The sequence below is a fragment of the Bombus affinis genome, chromosome 3 (assembly GCF_024516045.1).
Source record: "Bombus affinis isolate iyBomAffi1 chromosome 3, iyBomAffi1.2, whole genome shotgun sequence".
Taxonomy (NCBI): Eukaryota; Metazoa; Arthropoda; class Insecta; order Hymenoptera; family Apidae; genus Bombus; species Bombus affinis.
In genome coordinates, this window is record NC_066346.1 from 9,256,597 (window position 1) to 9,276,005 (window position 19,409).

General features: G+C 37.2%; 1 protein-coding gene across 1 annotated transcript in view; it reads left to right on the plus strand.

Moving 5' to 3' along the window:
• Window positions 1-19,360, plus strand: part of LOC126914244 (proteoglycan Cow) — a 92,590-nt gene extending 73,230 nt beyond the window's left edge. The window contains exons 7-10 of the mRNA XM_050717890.1: window positions 11,425-11,641; window positions 14,947-15,106; window positions 16,267-16,493; window positions 16,571-19,360. Of these exons, the coding sequence (XP_050573847.1) occupies window positions 11,425-11,641; window positions 14,947-15,106; window positions 16,267-16,493; window positions 16,571-16,701 (735 nt within the window). The 3' untranslated portion in view covers window positions 16,702-19,360. The remainder of the gene's footprint in view (window positions 1-11,424; window positions 11,642-14,946; window positions 15,107-16,266; window positions 16,494-16,570) is intronic.
• The last annotated feature ends 49 nt before the right edge of the window (window positions 19,361-19,409 follow it).

The following is a 19,409-nucleotide window of genomic DNA, read 5'->3' on the forward strand; positions in this document are numbered from 1 at the left end:
TGACGATACAGAGAAATTTAAAAAAAGAAGTGTATCTTGAAAATCCACGAGGATATTGTACATCAACAAAATGTCTTACGCCCTGTGACCGCAAGCAACGATTATCAGTTTCGGCTTCAGCGACCTCAAAATCCCCTAAAAAGCGTCATTCTGGTGGAACATTTTTCAGTCTGAATACTACAGCCATCAGAGCCCAATTTTTTAACGCGACAACTTACAGCGCAAAGATCGATACGTCTATCTGCACATCGTTCGATTTTTCCGCTCGTATGAGAATCCCTCTGAAGTCCCTTAACATATTCACTTTCAGTTGCTTCTTTCTCAAGACGTATATAATACCGGAAACAGAAAGAAAAGTGGAGTGTAGGCGGACGTCGCGGAGCTGCTCGAAATAAATAACGTAGTGGAAAGAAGGGAAAGCAAAAAGGACGAGCAGGATATCAATAAATAAAAGTTAGGAGCCGAGCGAGAAGCGTCTAAACCGGCGAGGGGGTTGTTTGCGTATGCGGCGACCCGTCTGAAATTCCCTAGCGCGGAAACTACAGCCCCACGCCCGGAATCGGAAATTAGCGTGTTGTGCCGGTAAATCATAACTTTCTTTGGGAAATAGTTTACGCCTCGCAGCCGGCCAACGACGTTTCCAATGCGAATACCGGAGTTCGATAAACGTCGAATTTATACAACGCGAGAGCACCAATTATTTTTCGTCGCCCTTTTTTTGTGAAGAGGCAGTGGTATAGGAAATTGAATATTTCAAATTATTTCTTCTTTGTCGTTAAAAGTGGAGTTCATAAATATTAGGACTCCTTTTGGCTTCGTATGAGACGTCATAATTCGATCGTTAAATCAAGCAGATGATTAACTGATCACAGATTTGTATTCGTGAAAGGAGAAAATTAATGAATAGGTATGGTAAAATTTATGGTTAAATTAATTGTTTCTATGCGTTTCGAAACGAGAGATAAATTCTGTAATTAATGGAGGTATCGTGGCTAGTCAAGGTCAGATTTTCCATCGTGAATTATAACTTTTATCGCGATATTCCTGCCGTCTGATTTTGAAACAGTTTTTCTATTTCTATCGTGAAGGCTAGATAAATATGTCTATTGCAATTATATTCCAATCTAAAAGATATTTTAGAAAATACGACTTCAATGGAAAATAAACGGTATTAAAAATATAATCTTCTTTGAAAGCTTGTTTTTGAACAAATTTCTCATCCCTTTAATATGGATCGTCGACAAACGTTGGAAAAATAGATTTATTTTACCAAGAGCTATCCTCTAGTGCAAATTTCATTAAAATCGACGTGCGCGGATTTAATATATTCCCCTGCAAATGTGTACAGCGAGATGGTGAAATGTGTACAGCGCTTTTTTTATATATTCATAAACTGAAATCTCCTGCTAGCGAAACATGTTATAAAGCATTTAATGGTGACTTAAAATTATTAAAACAAGCCACGTCTATATATTTTTCAACCTAACATACATATATTATTTCTTTCATTATATCATGTTAAAATATTTAACTGTTAAATAAAATAAAAATCCAAAAATCGTATGTACGTGTTCCACAATTCTTTTGATATTCTCTTCATTCGAATAAATGAAGAAAAAGCAGAAACGAAAGATTGAGAGATAACGAATTAAAACAGAAGAACTTGTTATTCGCTCGATTTTCCATCTAGACTCTATATTATAGTCTTTTTCCACTTAGAGCAGAAGGAAATGAAGCGGTAAAAAGTAGCCAGAGGCAAAGTAAACCGCAAAGTGTTCGCGGTCCAAGATGTTCCAAGCGTCTCCACCTCGATAAATGTAACGTCCTGTAGTCGTAACGTCGACTTAATTAAATCAACGCTTTAACAGAGCCGACAAACATTCTCGTATTCTCCGCGACACTTTATTCCTATCTTCTCGAAGGTTATTTCCATTCGCCCTTTCTCTCTTTTCTTCCCCCTATTCTTTCTTTCGTTCTTTCTACCATTGTTTTCCTCTTCGTGGAACATTCTTGAGGAAACCTTAGGATAACGGAGCCCTTCGTCACTGGGGACACTTCACTTTTATGATTTTCATTCCAGACGCGGGCTTTCACGTGGAACATTTGTTCAAACGTCGCGTCGCGCTTCTACCTCGACAGAAAACGATAATCACGCAATCTGGATAACTCACTTCTTCGTACAAACTTCTAGATTATTCAGTTCTTTCTTGTCACAGATTCAAAGATTCAAAGATTGGAAGATTCAGAAATTCAAGGATTCAAAAATTCGAGGATTCGAAGACTCGAAGAGTCGGAGATTCGAAGATTCAAAGATTCAAAAATTCAGAAATTCAAGCATTCAAAGATTCAGAAATTCAAGCATTCAAAGGTTCAGAAATTCAAGGATTCAAAGACTCGAAGACTCGAAGATTCAAAGATTCAAAGACTCGAAGATTCAAAGATCCAAAGATTCAAAGATTCGAAGATTCGAGGATTTGAAGACTCAAAGACTAGAAGGCTCGAAGATTCAAGGATTCGAGGATTCGAAGACTCGAAGATTCAAAGATCCAAAGATTCAAAGATTCGAGGATTCGAGGATTCGAGGATTTGAAGACTCAAAGACTCGAAGGCTCGAAGATTCAAGGATTCAAAGATTCAAAGATTCAACGATTCGGGGATTCGAAGACTCGAAGATTCAAAGATCCAAAGATTCAAAGATTCGAGGATTCGCGGATTTGAAGACTCAAAGATTCGAAGGTTCGAAGATTCAAGGATTCAAAGATTCAAAGATTCAAGGATTCGAGGATTCGAAGACTCGAAGATTCAAAGAGTCAAAGATTTAGCCGTTCAATGACTCAAAGATTCAAGAACTTAAAGGTTCAAAAATTCAGAGATTCATTACTAACCAAACTACTTACTTCTCCACTATTTAACGTGGACTAACTTGTCTTCACCGAATACTTCGAAAGGCATGTTTGCAAAACAAAATCTAAAAATCTGAGAAATTACATCTTCTAATTCCTCGCGACACGAAAATCGTTGACACGGCAATTAATATAATGAGCCTACGGAGAAGCAAGGTGGTTGTTTGTGCAACGTCACCCAGGGCGCGCGATTGAAATTTGTTCGCCGTGTGTTCGGCAGAGGCAAGTGGAAAGTTTCGAACCCTGTATTCCCCCGCCCCTTCGCCTCTTCCAACGGAGACAGGATCGATCGAGTAAAATTAAATTTCGAGGCGAAAGTATCTCGAGAACAGTGAAAAAAAAAAGAGGAAGCGAGAAAAAATAGAAGAAAGTTTAACGTTGGGGGGGGGGGGGGGGAGCGCGCGCCCACGAAAATCCGGGCTTATTGTGAGGGCGAAACAGAACTTTTAACGAGACAAACCTTTTTACTCGCAGTCGACGTTTTACCAACGAGCGCGAAATGAAGTTCGGCCAGCGGTATTTTTAAAAAGACAATACAGCCACCGTGAAACGCCGGAGGTTTGGATAAAAGAACGGAGGAATCTGGTAACTAAGACAAAGGCGGGAATGCATTGAAAATCGAGAATGGAAGACACAGACCGGTTGGAGGCAACACGCGCGGTGAAATGTTCATTGAATCGACTAATCTATTCAAATGACAAGAGCCCGTGAAGCGGAGACTAGAATGGAAAAGGAAGACCGGTGGTATTATTGGACAAAAGCTTTCCGTCGCGTTGCTCGAAAAAAAAACCTTTTTAAATTGAAAATCTGTCGTATTGTCCCTTTCTAATATGGCCAGTTTTCATCTCCTTAGTAGTCGTTCCCGCTGTGTCTCTTTTTTCCTTTCTTCATTTCCTTTTCTTTGGATGATGACCTGTTCACTTTGTAACTTTCTTTCTCTATCAACGACGACAGCTACTTTGTCTAATTGAACGTGAATGTAATCGAACGAAGTGGCGATCACAGAGGTTTGCGTGACAAATTTTTCTAGGAAATTATTTTCTCAAATTTCGAACGAAGAATATTTGACGGTACTGTGACTTCCTTTGTTATCACATAAAACGTAACGATCGAATTACGAACGTTCGTGAAAACGTTCACGAAGAATTCTTCTCATATCGAAGAATTTAGACTTTATGATAGAGTTTCCAATCTTTTGAGTAAATTACGCCATCCTATGATGTCAAGATTACCTGGAGATTCTTTATGTCAAGACTATGAGATCTTCCAGATTCTTCCAATAAATCCGATAGATGGTTTTCATTATTGCACAAGTCTCCTTTTTCTATTTTATCTTTGAATAGTATCCAATCTATTACAATAGTAGAAAATCTGAATTGTTTGTTAACTTTTCAAACTAGAACTTATCCTTAATGCATGTTTCTTTGTTAAGAGTGTTTTTTAGTTTATTTTATCATTGAATAGCAAATTCGTTAAAATCGAAGGAAGTTCTAGTCGGCCGCTAATTATTCGAACGAGAATTTATAGGATTTATAGATCCAAGTTCTGTGAAAGTCTGATGGAGAGAAAAAGGAGAAAGGATTAGGAGCAGCAAGGGCTGGCTAAAAGCGATCGAAGTTCAACCTGCGATTCGGTAATCAACGTTCGCCTGAAATCTGGAAATCCATCGTCCGCGGATTTCCTTTCGAGGATCTTAATTAATCTCCACCAGCTCTTGAACCCGTAGTTTCGCATTTTCCTCGACAACGTGCTGATCTCGACACTTCGCAGCCTCGAAGATTCCATCACTGCGTAGTCAGTAAATATCATTTCGAATTTAACCGCTGTTTTCGGTTTCGATCGACGGTGAAATTTCTAGAAATTCAGCGAGATCGATAAATTTCCATTTTAAAATAGAAATCCAATATCGGTTGGATGATTTTTGCTCGCTTTTAATCGAATTTTAATTAAATTTTTGCGAGTTGATACTAATTATAGGAAAAAGGTATTCGATAATTCTGGATGAAATTTAGAAAGAAGAAAAAGAAAGAAAGAAAGAAAGAAAGAAAGAGATTTAATCTTTGATCTTTCAATTTTACCGATTATTTTCTTGTATCTTCAATCCTCCTTCAGCAAAAGACAATTTTTCTAATGCGGTGCTGCGCTCTTTAATCCTTTTCGATCGCTTTTTCTTCTCTTCCTTTTCTAACGAAATATCCATGTTCTTCGAACTCAATGCCGTCTATTAATCCCATTCGACTATAACTCTGTTTTAAAATTCATTTCTTCGCATTGAATCAATATCTTTAATTTTCTGCGCCAGTAAGAAACGATTTCTCACGTAAGGTGCCTATACTTTAATCCTCTCTGTGCTCTTCTTATTTTTCATCTCTCCACGACCCAATACTTGGAGAGTGTACACGTATCTTGAAAAGTGACAGGGACATTTGGATGAAACCATTCAGACGTGTCTCTGGCCGAGTTCTCTGTGTATAAAAACACCTCTTGCCCGTTTTCTGTGCTGCAAAACAGAAACGATAAAAGATTCAAGCTCCATTCCGCCAGGATTCTCCTATTGGTCCGTGCTATTTCTTTCTTCTACGGGAGAAACAGCGGAGGAAAACGAAGAAAAACAATAAGTCGCGCGGCAAGATTGAAGATAAACAACTGAAGGAAAATGTATAGAGGGACGCTGGTGAATAAAGGGACCTTGAAATAAAGAAAGAAAGAAAATAAAAGAAAAGAAAAGAAACAGAGAGAGAGAGAGAAAGAGAGAGATAAGAAGAGTTTAATTCGGGAAGCTGTACGGGAGCAAAATTAATCCTGGAAGCCTTCTTAAATTATTCCTCACCACGCCGGTAATTAATACTTATCTCCGTTTCTTTATCACGTCGGACTGTCTCCCTTCCCTGTAAAAAAGAGGAAGGAGGGTGAAAGAAATGGGATAATTCACTATTGACTTCCCCTTGAAATTAGACTAGTTTCTGATAAGTACGATTGGTTGAGTTACTTGACATTCTTCCTTCGATCGTATCAAATCACTGTTATCATTCGATGAACTTTGGGAAATTCTTTTTCGCACCTTCAACCCCACATGATCCTTAGAAAAAGAGATTCTTTACAACTATGAAATTACCATCGAATTTAAATCTCTTCGCTTTAAGACTTCCTTGAACCGTACGAACTCCTTTTCGTTCGGATCCTTGCGCGTGATCTCTACAACTTTACAACGCTGTGTATTTACGATCCTTATCCATGCAAAATCCTGATCGATTAACGCGTCGTTATTTTGTTAATCATATCTTACTCGATTATTTTATGATAAAATCCATTCCATACGAGGCGCGTATATCTTGATATATATTTTCTCGAATAATTAAATAAACCGACGAATAAATGATTATTTCCTCAAACAGTGAAATATTCGTGTAACACTAATTACATCGCATCAACGTTTCCACGAGAATTATTCTCGGGGAAAAAAAAGAGGGCGGGGGAAATTACCTACCGCGTGACGCTAATGAACGCTCATCAACAACAAAACCGAACGATTAATTAATCGTTCGGCGGAGTGGCATTGAATTTTCCCGAATCTGGAAGTACAGGGGAAAATTAGCCGGGGATTGTCGAATACGTAACGAAAAGGATCATACGACGCATCGATTATCTTTCATAAGCCGGATTCGTTGGACGTGTACGAGGAAGATCGAGGGAAATTATCGAACGATCACGGTCCATCGTCGAGGTTGTTACCAATTATCGAACTAATTTTACATAACGGACGATACCGGATTATTAAACGCGGATATCCCTGTATAATTTTGCTTAATCACGCGTGCCAACCTGACGAGATTGAAATATCGTTCGAAAGACGCGATTCTCTCGCGATAATTAAAACAACTTTTCGATGCAATAACTTTCCGATAATAGCTTGTTATGAAGAAAAATATGACGTATAATTAGCTATCGTATTATAAAATTAATTTCGCGAACAGCGAAGAATTGGTTCATTTTCATCCTGTCAACCATTTCGATATAAAATTCTAAACATGAAAGCATTAAAAATATTTGGCAGCTCGCGAGCAAAATTTTCAATACAAAAGTTAAATAAACTACGTGTTTGCTTTATAAAATCATTTTATCTTTTTTTTATATCACCTCTTGCACACATGGCGGAGGATTCGTGAATATTTACGTTTTTCGCTGTTCATATCGGGCACGTTTTATTAAATCAACGTATTCGATAAAAAACTCCACGTATGACTCGAGAAATGAGAATGTATTTTTATATAACGTCGGACATGTACGTGCGACTTCGATTAATGTGTAAAATAATTCTCATCATTTACTAGAGGATCATCATTTACTAGAGATCATTTACTAGAGATTGACGATTTTCAGTCGTAAAATACGACAGACGTTTAGAAAATTTTACGTTAAACGTTTCGTGATTGCTACCTGCCGTTCTTAAATATAAAATTTGGGAACACTTGGAAAATTTCTAAATTCGTAAGCTCGTGTTTTCCATGAGATTACAGACCTACCGGCTCTGATTAAAGCTTCGGTCTATTAAGGGGATCCGTTAGATCTGTTATTTTAGCCTTCAGCGTGTTAATAAACTAGTCCCGCTATTGATTCAGTGTTTCCACGGTAACGTAGGGTTATCATCCCTCGAAAGGAAATTCTAGATTCTGCCCCCCTCCGCCGTTTCGAGGTTTAGACCATCCGTAATACACCATCAGCGAGATAAATATGAGTTTTCCTCAGCTAATTAAAGGATCAACGAAACGCCGTTGTGTTTCTTCAAATTGAAACGTCGCTCGTCTTTAATCCACCCAAGAATCCTCCCTCTTGATTACTTTTCTTTTATCATTCGCCCAGTTTTCTTCGCTGGCCAGGTCCCTGCTCCCTCTAATTCAGAAATTAAAATCGATTTCCTCAATTTCTTGCCTGTTCCCCAACGGAAAATCGATCATTTTGCGTTTAAGAAACATTGAAATTTGTATTTCTTCGTGTCTCTTAAAACGTTTTCTATATTCAAGAAACATTAGTTATGAATAGTAAAATTAAATGTTATATATCTAAATGGAAATATGAATGAACAGCAGTCGTAACAAATCGTCGATTTAAAAGGAAAAAGAGAAAAGAAAAAAAAAGAAATACACAAGCTTCGATTTCCTATATCTCGCGCACGTTCTGATAGGAAATAGTTAAGGCAAATGTGGAGGATGGTCAAGATAGTGAAAATAAGGATACGATTCCATAGACGTCTAGCGAAAATCGAGCCTCTATCCTTTATTTTACGAGAAGGTTGAGCATCCTTCAATGGCGGTGAAGCTGCCATTGGTCGACCGTAAGCCGCCACGAGTCGATGGCTCGTATTTTCGAGCAGCCTAGACGAGGCGTCTTTCCCATCGATCCGACGGAAAGCGTCGCCAGACGACGAGGAGCCGTAATATCGTTACGGACGGTTGCAACCCCGTAAGACTCGACGACGTGCATGCCACGAGTAAAGCAGATCCGTCCAACGATTTTAATCCTCGGTGATTCTCATCGTTTTAGAATCGTTTCATAGAAGTTATCGTTTATATAGATCTTACGAGATGTTTTCGGCTTTACAGACGTTTGCATTGAGAATTGAGAGAAAATTACGACATGTATACAAGTAGGATCTTTTGATTCTCGATAAATATTATTAGCCAGCAGTGCAATACATTATATTGTGTTATATATTAGAGTACCGATGACTCAGAATAATTATTTCTTCCACTATGATAGTAACGCATTGGTGGAAAAATTGCATGGAGAATTCCAACGATCCGCAACAGTGTTCAACGTAAATACAGCATAGAATATAAGAGATACAACATTGATTTGCCAAAGATTAGAAGGTGCAATAAGCAAACAGGCGGCGGTGAAATAATATCAGGTCGTCCGAAAAGTTTCTTTCGTTTTATAAGGAAACAATGGATGCACAACATTTTCCGTTTTATATTATTTTATCGAATTACGTATGATCCATTTTGTTCTATTAAAATAAAGATCATAACATTCGACAGGTTTCATGTTTGTATAAAGATGCATCATTGTAAAAGACAGGTCTGTAAAAGAAAGACACTTTTCGGACAACCTAATAGTTTTAGAATAGGAAGAACTTCAAACGTAAACTCTTGATGTGTAATCGCTAGGTGAAGAATAACGTACAATTAAAGTATGGAAGGATGAGTGAGAAGACCAGACGAGGGAGCGTGTGGTTGGAAAAATTGTAACCAAGTGGAATTTCTTAGTCGCCAGATCGAGATCAAATAGTTATTATTATTATCGTAACGTTAATTTGGAAGAACATTGACTATAATATAATTTATATGAATTATGATACGATTTAATCTTTGTATATCGAGAATCATAAAAATCCAAAATAGCGAGTAGGCTCTTTCGAACACCAGAAATCAACTAGAGACGTAATTTTAGGAGAAGAAAATTGAATGAGAAGAATGGAAAACCATAAACGCATGTTGGAAGCATCGAAAGCATGCCCTCGAGGGTTGAACGAAGGGATGGCGAGCTACGGTAAAAGAAAAGAGGAGGAAGAGACGGAAAATGAAGACGAAGCTCGATTGTTTTTACGAGGGGAGGGCAGCGTGTCTAAAGTGGCGAGGTCGGCAAGATTTGTGAGATAGGAATTTAGAATGGGCCGGAGGCGAGATACGTCGTTTCTACTTATTGTTAGCAACTCTCCGAGGGGAGAAAATTAACGCGGTACAAGCTCGACGTTCATGGCGCAAAGAGCTGAGAAGAGAAGTGAAAAACGAGAGACTCGTCGTGCACGAAAGCCTCGATGCTTCAGGACCTTTTATCCTGGTCCCGTGCATCAGACGCGTAGCTACATTTACATTACACCGAAATTACATGTATAGTTAATGATCGCCCTTGTCAACCTTTACATCGTTTTCCCTCGCCGTGATACAAATCACAATTTACTCTATAGGAAACAATAAAAATTGTAACGTTCCTTGGTAATAGTTTATCGATTGCTAGCTTTTCTTATATCAAATTTTACATTGCAATCGTTGATTTAATATTCCATCAGTCTAGTACATGTATATGATAAATTTGTAAATTTTTGTTCTCGGAGTCAAAGCGTCTGGCGTAAAAATCTTATTCTACATTTTCCACTTATTCTCGCACGTAGAATGATCTGCCGTCGATTATTTAGTCCGGTCTAGACCGAAATTAGCCACGTCCAAGTATACTTGATAAATTTTCAAACTCGATTTTCTTCAAAAACCAAGCCGAGAATGAAAAAATTTGATTCTATATATTTTTCTTATTTTATGGCAAAGAATCGCATCGTTCCCGCTTTTACATATCATCTTTTACGTGTTACTCGGCCGGACTCTGCACGTACACGTTTACTTTATTTATGAATTGTCATAAAAGAGCTTGCGAAAGCCACCTCGTAACTTTTAATTCACAACGCGTGCGCAATAAACGTCTGAAAACACAGCGTTATTAATGCGTAATGTAAACCATTTTTCAATAAATGCTACGTCTCGTATTACTAATTGACCATTGCTAGTCCTATTAATCTCAACGAGTTGCTTTAAACGTACATAATCAGGCTCGAAATTACAATCAAAGGATCATTGAACAACGCATTAAAAGCGTGTATGTAAATTCGTATGAAAAGATTGTTGATTAACGGACAACGATTGTATTAGGGTAGAAAGTTATTATTATTACTGGTTCCTACGAATTCGAGCCCGCTGATGATTAATCGCAAACGAAACACGGATGCAGCTTTATTTCTTCGTGGAATCAGCGATGCTTCCTTCGTTTCTCGATGGTTACAAAAAATTTGTAACTTTTTCTGAAAAAAGTGCACCGCTCAGAGGTGGAAATTTTCGCTAGGACGATAGTAACGAGACATTTAATTATTCAAAACGACACAACTCGTGGCGTAACGCAGATGTTCAAACGATATTTTAAAAAATGCAACAATGAGAAGATTATATCTACTAATATAGCGTAAATAATAAATAAGCCTTATACGTAGCAGAAAAGAAACCCAAAAACGTTACTTTCTGTTCCTTGCATATTCATATTTTATGTACTTAATTCCATTTCTATCCGGTGAACAGTAAAATCGTTAAAATTATCCAAAACGTTATAAATCGTTAAAATTATTTCGTATCTCTTTTACAATATAAAAATAATCTTATGAATTATTTAAATTTTTCGTCGTCGAGTTTTCCTATCGTTAAAAAATTTCACGAATCTGAGAAAAACATAAAAAAATCATTGATACACTTAAACTTGTTCAGTATCTATCTGAAAAAACGGAATTAGAATTATCATTTTTCCTAGCGTTCACCTTTCACAACTGAGGCAATTGATTTGCAAATTTACAACATCTTTTCCACTGGTTATCATTTCAAGAAGAATTTTAATCAGTTACTGTAATGAATTATAATTAAGAAGAATAGAATTAAATAGAAATACAAATTCAACGGGATTGTTTACTTACATTTTCATGTTTCAGGCACTTGCTGGAAGTAAATATGACGACAAGCATCTGATGAGCAACGAAGTGATGGAGAAGACACCATCTCCTTTGAAATCAACGTACAACTCCCAATCATCGCGTAACTCTGATTGCCCGCCGTCATCCAAACCCGCAATGGCAAATCGTTTGTTGGATTGGTTCTCCGTCGTGATGGCTGACTCTAAGCACCGTCGACCGCATCCTAAACCGAAAGGTACGAATATACAGACGGTAGAACTAGGTCAATCTTGAGTTTATACTTCGCAATATGACGTTTCAATTGAATTTCGATAATTACTACGGTGAATAGTAAGACCCGTAGATTCTCTATGTCATTCTGTTTCGTTGATTGGTTACCTTATTTAAATAACGTTGTACACGTATGATAAATAATTAGAAAAGTAATAGAAATATGAACAATATATTATAAGACAATAATTTTATCAATGTCCAATATTTATTGAACGAATTTTGAAATCTTTCTTAACATTTTTCGATTTTCGTACGTAATTCAAGAAGAACTTACGATTTGCTTCCATTTGGCTATCCTAATTAATATTTTTAATAACATTTTTTATTGACTGCGAAAAATATATTCATCGGATTACGAGGAATATTAATTAACTCTTCGATGTTGCGCACAAACGATATGCAACGGCCTATAACTTTCGTCAATTTATTTTCGTTATTCTAAATTTCATCTTATTTTTCATTTCATTTAATAGAGAAATTTAATCATCTACTGTTAGCAATAGATTAAAAAAATGTGTACGTAAGTTGAGTGGTCTATATAATATAAATAAATAACGTGAGAAACATTAAATAGAAAGAGAGGGAGAATTAAAAAGGATTAAAAAGACTCCAGTGGCCGTTAATTACACTTTGGAAGTAGATAGCCGATCTGTTTCTCGAGTAATGAGTAAAATATTCCTACCGAGCGATAATTTCAGTTAATTTCAGCCGCGTAAACAATAGACGGGCTTAAAAATCGCGTGACCACTGTAACGATAATTGCTCCGCGTGTTCTGCTTAACAGCTGGTAGAAACGGAAACGGTGGTGACGTGCTAAAAGTTGCTCTAATTATCAGTGAACTGCACATGCGATGACGTGGCGCAGCAAATTAGTAACAGGGGTAACGGCCATCGAAATTCTTGTAGTCATTCGTGTTATCGTGAACGATGTACAACGATGGCAAACTAGTTTGCAAATCATGAGTTTACTTCTAAATAAATCCCGATCGACAATAATCGAATGAAAAGCTTCCTTAGTTTTCGGCGATTGTCTTCGCAAATTTGTGAGAAATATAGAAACGAAGAAAGATATTTTTTTAAAGAAGTAAAATTCTGCTGTTTCAAGAAACAGAGAGAAGAACAAAATTTTACTACAAATAGATTCTTGAAATTTGCTATGGTTTCTATCGCGTAATAATAAGGAGAATAATCTTATCGTTAATTTCCACGTGATAGCAATTTTTCGATATATTTTATAGAAACAACAGAAGGAAAGATAATGTGAATTATTTAAATTTTATATTTTCTGAAACCCTATACTTTTATATTCCATTGTTATGTAATTTAAGTTATTCGAACAATTGTCAAGTGAATAAAACTTTCCTTTTGAAGGAATTACAGTGATATAATAGGGGACTTACAGGGTTAAGATAATCTCTAGACCATTAAATCCTATGGAGATGATTCCCAAGTTGTCAAGCCCGAATCGGATAGCTGGTGATTCGTGAAAGCTCGTTAAAACAGTTCCTAAATCACTGGTCCCGATTAGAACGATCATCAAACCGAGTAATCCAGTCGCGATGACCCTAAAACCGATAGCGAGACTCTTGTAACAAGCCAAAGTCATCAATGTAACTAGAACAGGCACTACGATAATTTCGCTATTTTGTAAAATTAATAAAATTGATGAAATTTATAAAAAATAATTCATGATGCAATTACCATCTGTCTCGATATTGTAGATATAGTGTCATGGTTTATTGCTGTTGATTTTTCTGTCAGTAAACGCTAACTGTGTCGGTGTTATGGAACAAAGTTTTTTTTATTCAAAATATATATATAATTCGTCAACGAGTAGAACGTTTTCATTTAATAATAATTTCAGTCACGAGTATGCACATGACATGTGTATCCCAACTTCTGAACCCATACTACACTTATCGCGATCAACAAGAACTTGACATATTTGAAAAACGTAATGAGAAAAATTGATTCAAATTTTGTTGTAATATCTGTAACGATGTGCTTCGATATTTTTGGGCAAATGTCCGAAAAAATGGAATTTTCTTGAATTAAAATTTCGAAGATTTAAAAAATGCTTAATAATTAATTTTAGATTTTATCACTGTACACCACCATTCCTCTAAATTCCTCGTTTCACATTTTTATCGCTAAAAGTGCTCTAATTACAACTATAAAATACTTAAATCCCACAATACAGAAAATTGATGAACGGTCCCAAGAAGACAGCAAATTTTTACAAAATCTTGTCGATGTTCGAGAAACTGATAGGATTCTCTTAATCTTGTTGACTGGCGATACGTTTAACATTATTTGGAAAAACATGGTTGGCAATAGACCCGTCGAGAATGACCAAGTCTCTCGTTATAGAAACTCGACAATCGAGTTGAATATACAAGAGACTAATTGCTCAGCACGAAAAGGGTGGCCTCTGGACATTACAACGTTCACGATCCGGCGTAGTTTGGAACTGCGGGAACTGCCTCACATCACTGCACGCTATTCGACTTCGGTACAATCGCTTTCGTACCAGCACGGAATTGTCCCGTTCAAAGGAATCGCTTCCACTTGAGATCTACCGATTACTCGGCTCTATCTCCGTCGATACTGTTTCCAGTTTGTAACATCTCCATTTGATCTTATCACTGAAATCAAAGACCATTTATTTATTAGGATCTTCCATCAACTTCGTGTATCGTAGAGTTTTACTTGCTTTCATTTCCAACTAAACATTCTTGAATGGTATTTAAATATGAAAATAGAAATCTTTAACTAATTCATTGGAAAACTTCGAAAAATTGATAAAAGTGTTCGTTATAGTAATAAACCTCGTTATTCAGTAGGTTCATATTTGACATTTATTATACGTCTCACATGGTTATTCATATCGTATGCTAATCTTTTACTGGATACATGTTCGCGATAAATAGCTCGTAACTTCCGTATACATTTTCAGATTGCTTTCAAATTTGACCAATGTGATCGTGCTACACCAGTCATGGCTCGCTACAGCGCTAATGAAATTTCAATATATTTCATACGACACATATATAGAATACGTCCTCTTAAGAATTCTCTATGATAAACGTTCAAACATTTGCGTGAGATAACGTAACTGCATTCGATCGAGTTACTTTCATTTACTATAAAGTACAAATGAACAAAATGTACCTGTAGATGCATCGATATTTATATTGCATTGGTGGCGTCTGTCTGCAGAGGCGCGCGGCCATCGGAATTCATATTTCATTCCCGCACCATTTCCAGGTCACTTCCCCATCGGTTGCCAGAGCGAGGTCAGGTGGATGTTCGGACACTTGGACAGTGACAACGACGGCAGGCTCTCTCTTTCCGAGTTGTACGGCCTGGAACACGATCAGAACGAGCCATGTCTGAAACCGTTCCTCGACGGCTGCGACACCGACGGGTAAGAAGATGACTTCCGCCCATGCGATTATTCCATCCACGTACCTTTCCGCCACGTTGTAATCCGTTTGTCACATCGCGGCGAATTTTTCTTCTTTCTTTGTTATTTTTTTTTCCTTTTTACGTAATCCCGTCGTCCGTTGCTTGTAAATCATTAAACTCCGCGGATACGTGACCTGAAAAGGGAACGAAGAGAAACAGGGCGAGTTGAAGGAAAGGGAAGAAGATAGAGAAACCCTTTCAGTTTTTAATACCTTCGAGGGGCTTGACGCTCGAGCGTAATAGGTCTCGAGCGTACGTGCCTACGGAGCGGAGTGGTTGGTCGTTAAGAGGCAGACACATGGACCGTGTGTGAAACTTTCATTCCGAGTCGATTGCTTTTTACTCGCATGCAAACCGGGAAATAAGAAACGATGCCACGTTGCGTTTGTTACTCTCAAGAAGCGGAATTTCCGTTCTCTGTTCCAGAGTATATATAGAGATTAAGTTGAAATGTTAAGGGGTGTTATGTAGTCTCCATGAAAGGTTTCCTCGCCATTCCGGGACGGTGAACTCTGTTACCCAGTCTGTGGATCGTCTTAAATAATTAATTCATAGTAGCTTCTTGGTGTAAGACTATTAATGAGATATATAATACATATACGGCATACATGTAACTTTCATATCTATGACGAGGACCAAATGTAATAGATCAAAGGCATTGGAGATCCAACTACCACGAGATGAAGGATATTAGCTGAAATGAAGATTAAATTTAGTGGCTTGATTAGTTGACTAACTAACTGGCTATGATTAGGTGATTTAAAATCCTGATAAGATGACAGAATACCTACATAAGAAAGTAATATACTTTGATACTCTAATAAAAATTTGCATAGTTTCTTAGCTTCCATAAATTTGCAATAAACATTTATCTTGTTTCTCCGTTCCCATTTAACGCGATGAAATTTTGTATTTAATTAAAAAATCAAGCTTATGTGGTATGTGACTCGTTATATTTGAGCTATTGTACAGTCCAAAAGTAATATGTAAATTTTAAATGATTTAGCCATCGCAGCCTGAGAGTTAAAGTTGACAGGAATCCCTTTCTGAGAAACCAATACATCACTGTACAATAATAAAGTAAAGTACCAAATATCTATCACGTTCGACAATTTTCAGAGACATTTTCGTGAATGGTCCCGAATGGTGCGGATGTTTCTCGAAGGCTGAACGTCCCTGCGCCGCTGTACGCAAGCGATCATCCCCCGACGTTGCACCTGCTTGCGATTCCCGAGGGTATTACCGAAGCACCCAATGTCACCGTGGTCTAGGACTCTGCTGGTGCGTGGATCCTCACGGCGTGGAATTCGCTGGAACTAGAACACGTGGCAGCAAGCCAGACTGCGGTGAGTGTTCCTCGATTGCCAAGAAAAATACTTTTTCCAACGATTATTCGATTATACTTAACCTGCCGATATTTCAGACACGATCGTGAACAAGATCAGCAACGGAGGATTAAAGACAAACAGCGTGGACTTGGATGACGACGAAGATGGTGGTACAGATTCTGCTCAGGATCTCGAGGGTTCCGCCGATCAGCCATTGGACTTCTAGACTCCTTAGAATCAACCAGTAACAACAGCAACGGGAGCAGCACCTTAACGTAATGTCGAACAGCCGGACGACATTGTTTCCCCTTGTAAAGGGGAACGGGGAATGCTCGTCCTGGTCGTCCGCTGATTTCGAGTATCGCCGTTGTGATTGGAGGTGTCTTCAAGTGAAACAGGTCGGCGAAGGCTGCAACCCACGCGTGAGCCTAAAAAAAGAAAACGTCAGAAAAGCAACGAACAAATACGAGGATTGACGAGATGTGACACGAGCAGCGGATACACCCTCTGGCATCGTGATTGCACGAATTCAATTGCGTCCTCTTTAGCGATTGATCATGATCCTCAACCCGGGAATGATCATTTTTAAAACAATTAATTTCCCGTAGCGATTTGTTGATTGATTATTTATAGATTGAATTGAAATAAGAATACTGTGTATAAAGGTCTTATTTTTCTGATATTTTTCTCGTCATTTTACGTTTACGGTTAATATAAATTAATCTATTCGAAAACACAAGTGCCAAACGGGTTAAGAAGCTGCTGAATCAGAAAATCGTAGGAAACTTGTACAGTGCAATAAACAAGGGGCAACATCGTGCAATGGCAATCTTGTGTGATGCTCTATTTTGGTCAAAGACCACGGTAAGAGATGTCGATGTTCGACGCGATAAAGGAATAGTATCGATGATCCTTGATGAGACACGTTGTATCCTGTGTGCCCGTCGAGGTACCTCCATGCACAACTCGTCTATAAATAATATAATTATATACTATTTATGCATATACAAACTAGAGGTTTCACGAGAAAGGAAAGAAAGAGAAAAGACAGATGAGGAAGTAAGAGGAAAAGAAGGAAAAGAAGCTCATTCTCCATCGAATAAAATTCACATGTCCACTCCACGACATATAGAGATTATAATACCTTTAACAAGAAGAGATACAAAAAAAGAAAAAGAAATGAAAAAGAATGCTCTATGTAATTATGATTTCTAACTACGCTAGATTAACGATATCTCGAATTATAATGTCTAAGCATAATATATATATATAAATATACATATAAATATATATATATAATACTGTCTATGACTTACGATAATACAGCGGACGAAGACAAGCTGGCTGAGAGAGAAAACCTGGCTGATCGTCAGCGGACGCGAAGGACTCGTCTAACACACTCTTAGAGAGATGCACACGCTTGAAGATGTAGAATATTAAACGGAAAAAGTATTTGCATAGTCCGAATCACGAGTTTATAGGTTTAATTGAGCTCTCTCGTAATAAAGCACCTTCGCTGGTTCTTAACACAGGAAAAAACGTACGCCGACAACTAATATAGATTTCCGTCGCCACGCTTATTTATTTTCTTCGCGCTAAACGATTAATCTTTCTCCACCAATTCTGTCCTTTCCTTTTTTAATTGTCTTTTCTCTCGTAGCCATCTTGCGTTGCGAGGTTTAGTGTAAGATATATTGCATAAAAAAGGATGACCTATTTCATACTCGCTAACTACTAAACTGTAGTTCAATCACGACGAGCAAATCATTTTTTAAGCACTATTTTCATGGATATAATTAACGTCTGACTTTTTCTTGGATCGATAGACTTGGTTTCTACTGTTGAAAAAATATTTCTTTTTTTATTGCAATAATTTTACATAATTTATATTGTAACAATCGAGAATACCTGAAGAACAAACATTCTTATAATGTTTAACGAACACGTCGTGATTTAGCTGTGTTTACTATAATTATAAGCATTTTTACTTAACGACTTTTACTTAACGAGTGTGTGGTACACCGTAGGTACTAGAGTATAATAACATGTAACCCGTAGAAAATTGATCAGTGTGACTATGTGAATATGCCCTAGTATTAGATGGCAATTTACGTAGGGATAGCCAGTGCAAATTATACGTATCTCTCATCTAGAACAAACATGGAGATTGAGTTTTCAAGTTTAGGGTACACATTGTTTCGTTGTATTCGATCAAATTCGAGCCATTTAGCGCTCTAATGTATTATTGATTAGAGATACATCTACTCTGAATTTCAGTACTTATATTCTAATCAAATCTCTATTCTTTTTCCAAACATTTGATCGATGGTATATGAGATAGACAACATCGTTATGAAGTATTCACACCGAAAGTAAACTGTACGTTTTATTATTCTGCGTAAACTGTGAGAGTAAAGTTTTTGCATTTTAACGAATAACGTAATAGATACTGCATCACTTTGAAACATTTAAAGTAACATAAAATAAGAATTCGTAGAAACTCTCCGTGTCATTAAACATTTGGTGTACGGGAACCTCGTCCGCGATGAATTAATTAATTAACGTGTATACTCTTTGCTATGTTGAGCGCAATTTATATTCTGCCTGAATTATTATTATACCGTCGACCTAGATTAACAAGCATATTAACTTCAAGCAAACATACATAGTTTTACCGAAAGTCTTGCATATTGTATATACATAATTATATACAATGGAAAATCATCTTCTATGATCTTCGTACCGTGATGATTTTGTAAGGTATGCACCTGATCAAAGCGTAAAGAATTTTTACTTCATTCCAGAGCTACTATTAATATTTCACCAAATTGGTATTGTACATGTGGCTGTAAGAATTCTTTATGAATAAAGATTGTTGTAGAAAACTGGAGGTTTCGATTACTTTCAACCTAAATAACTACACAGAAGTAAAAA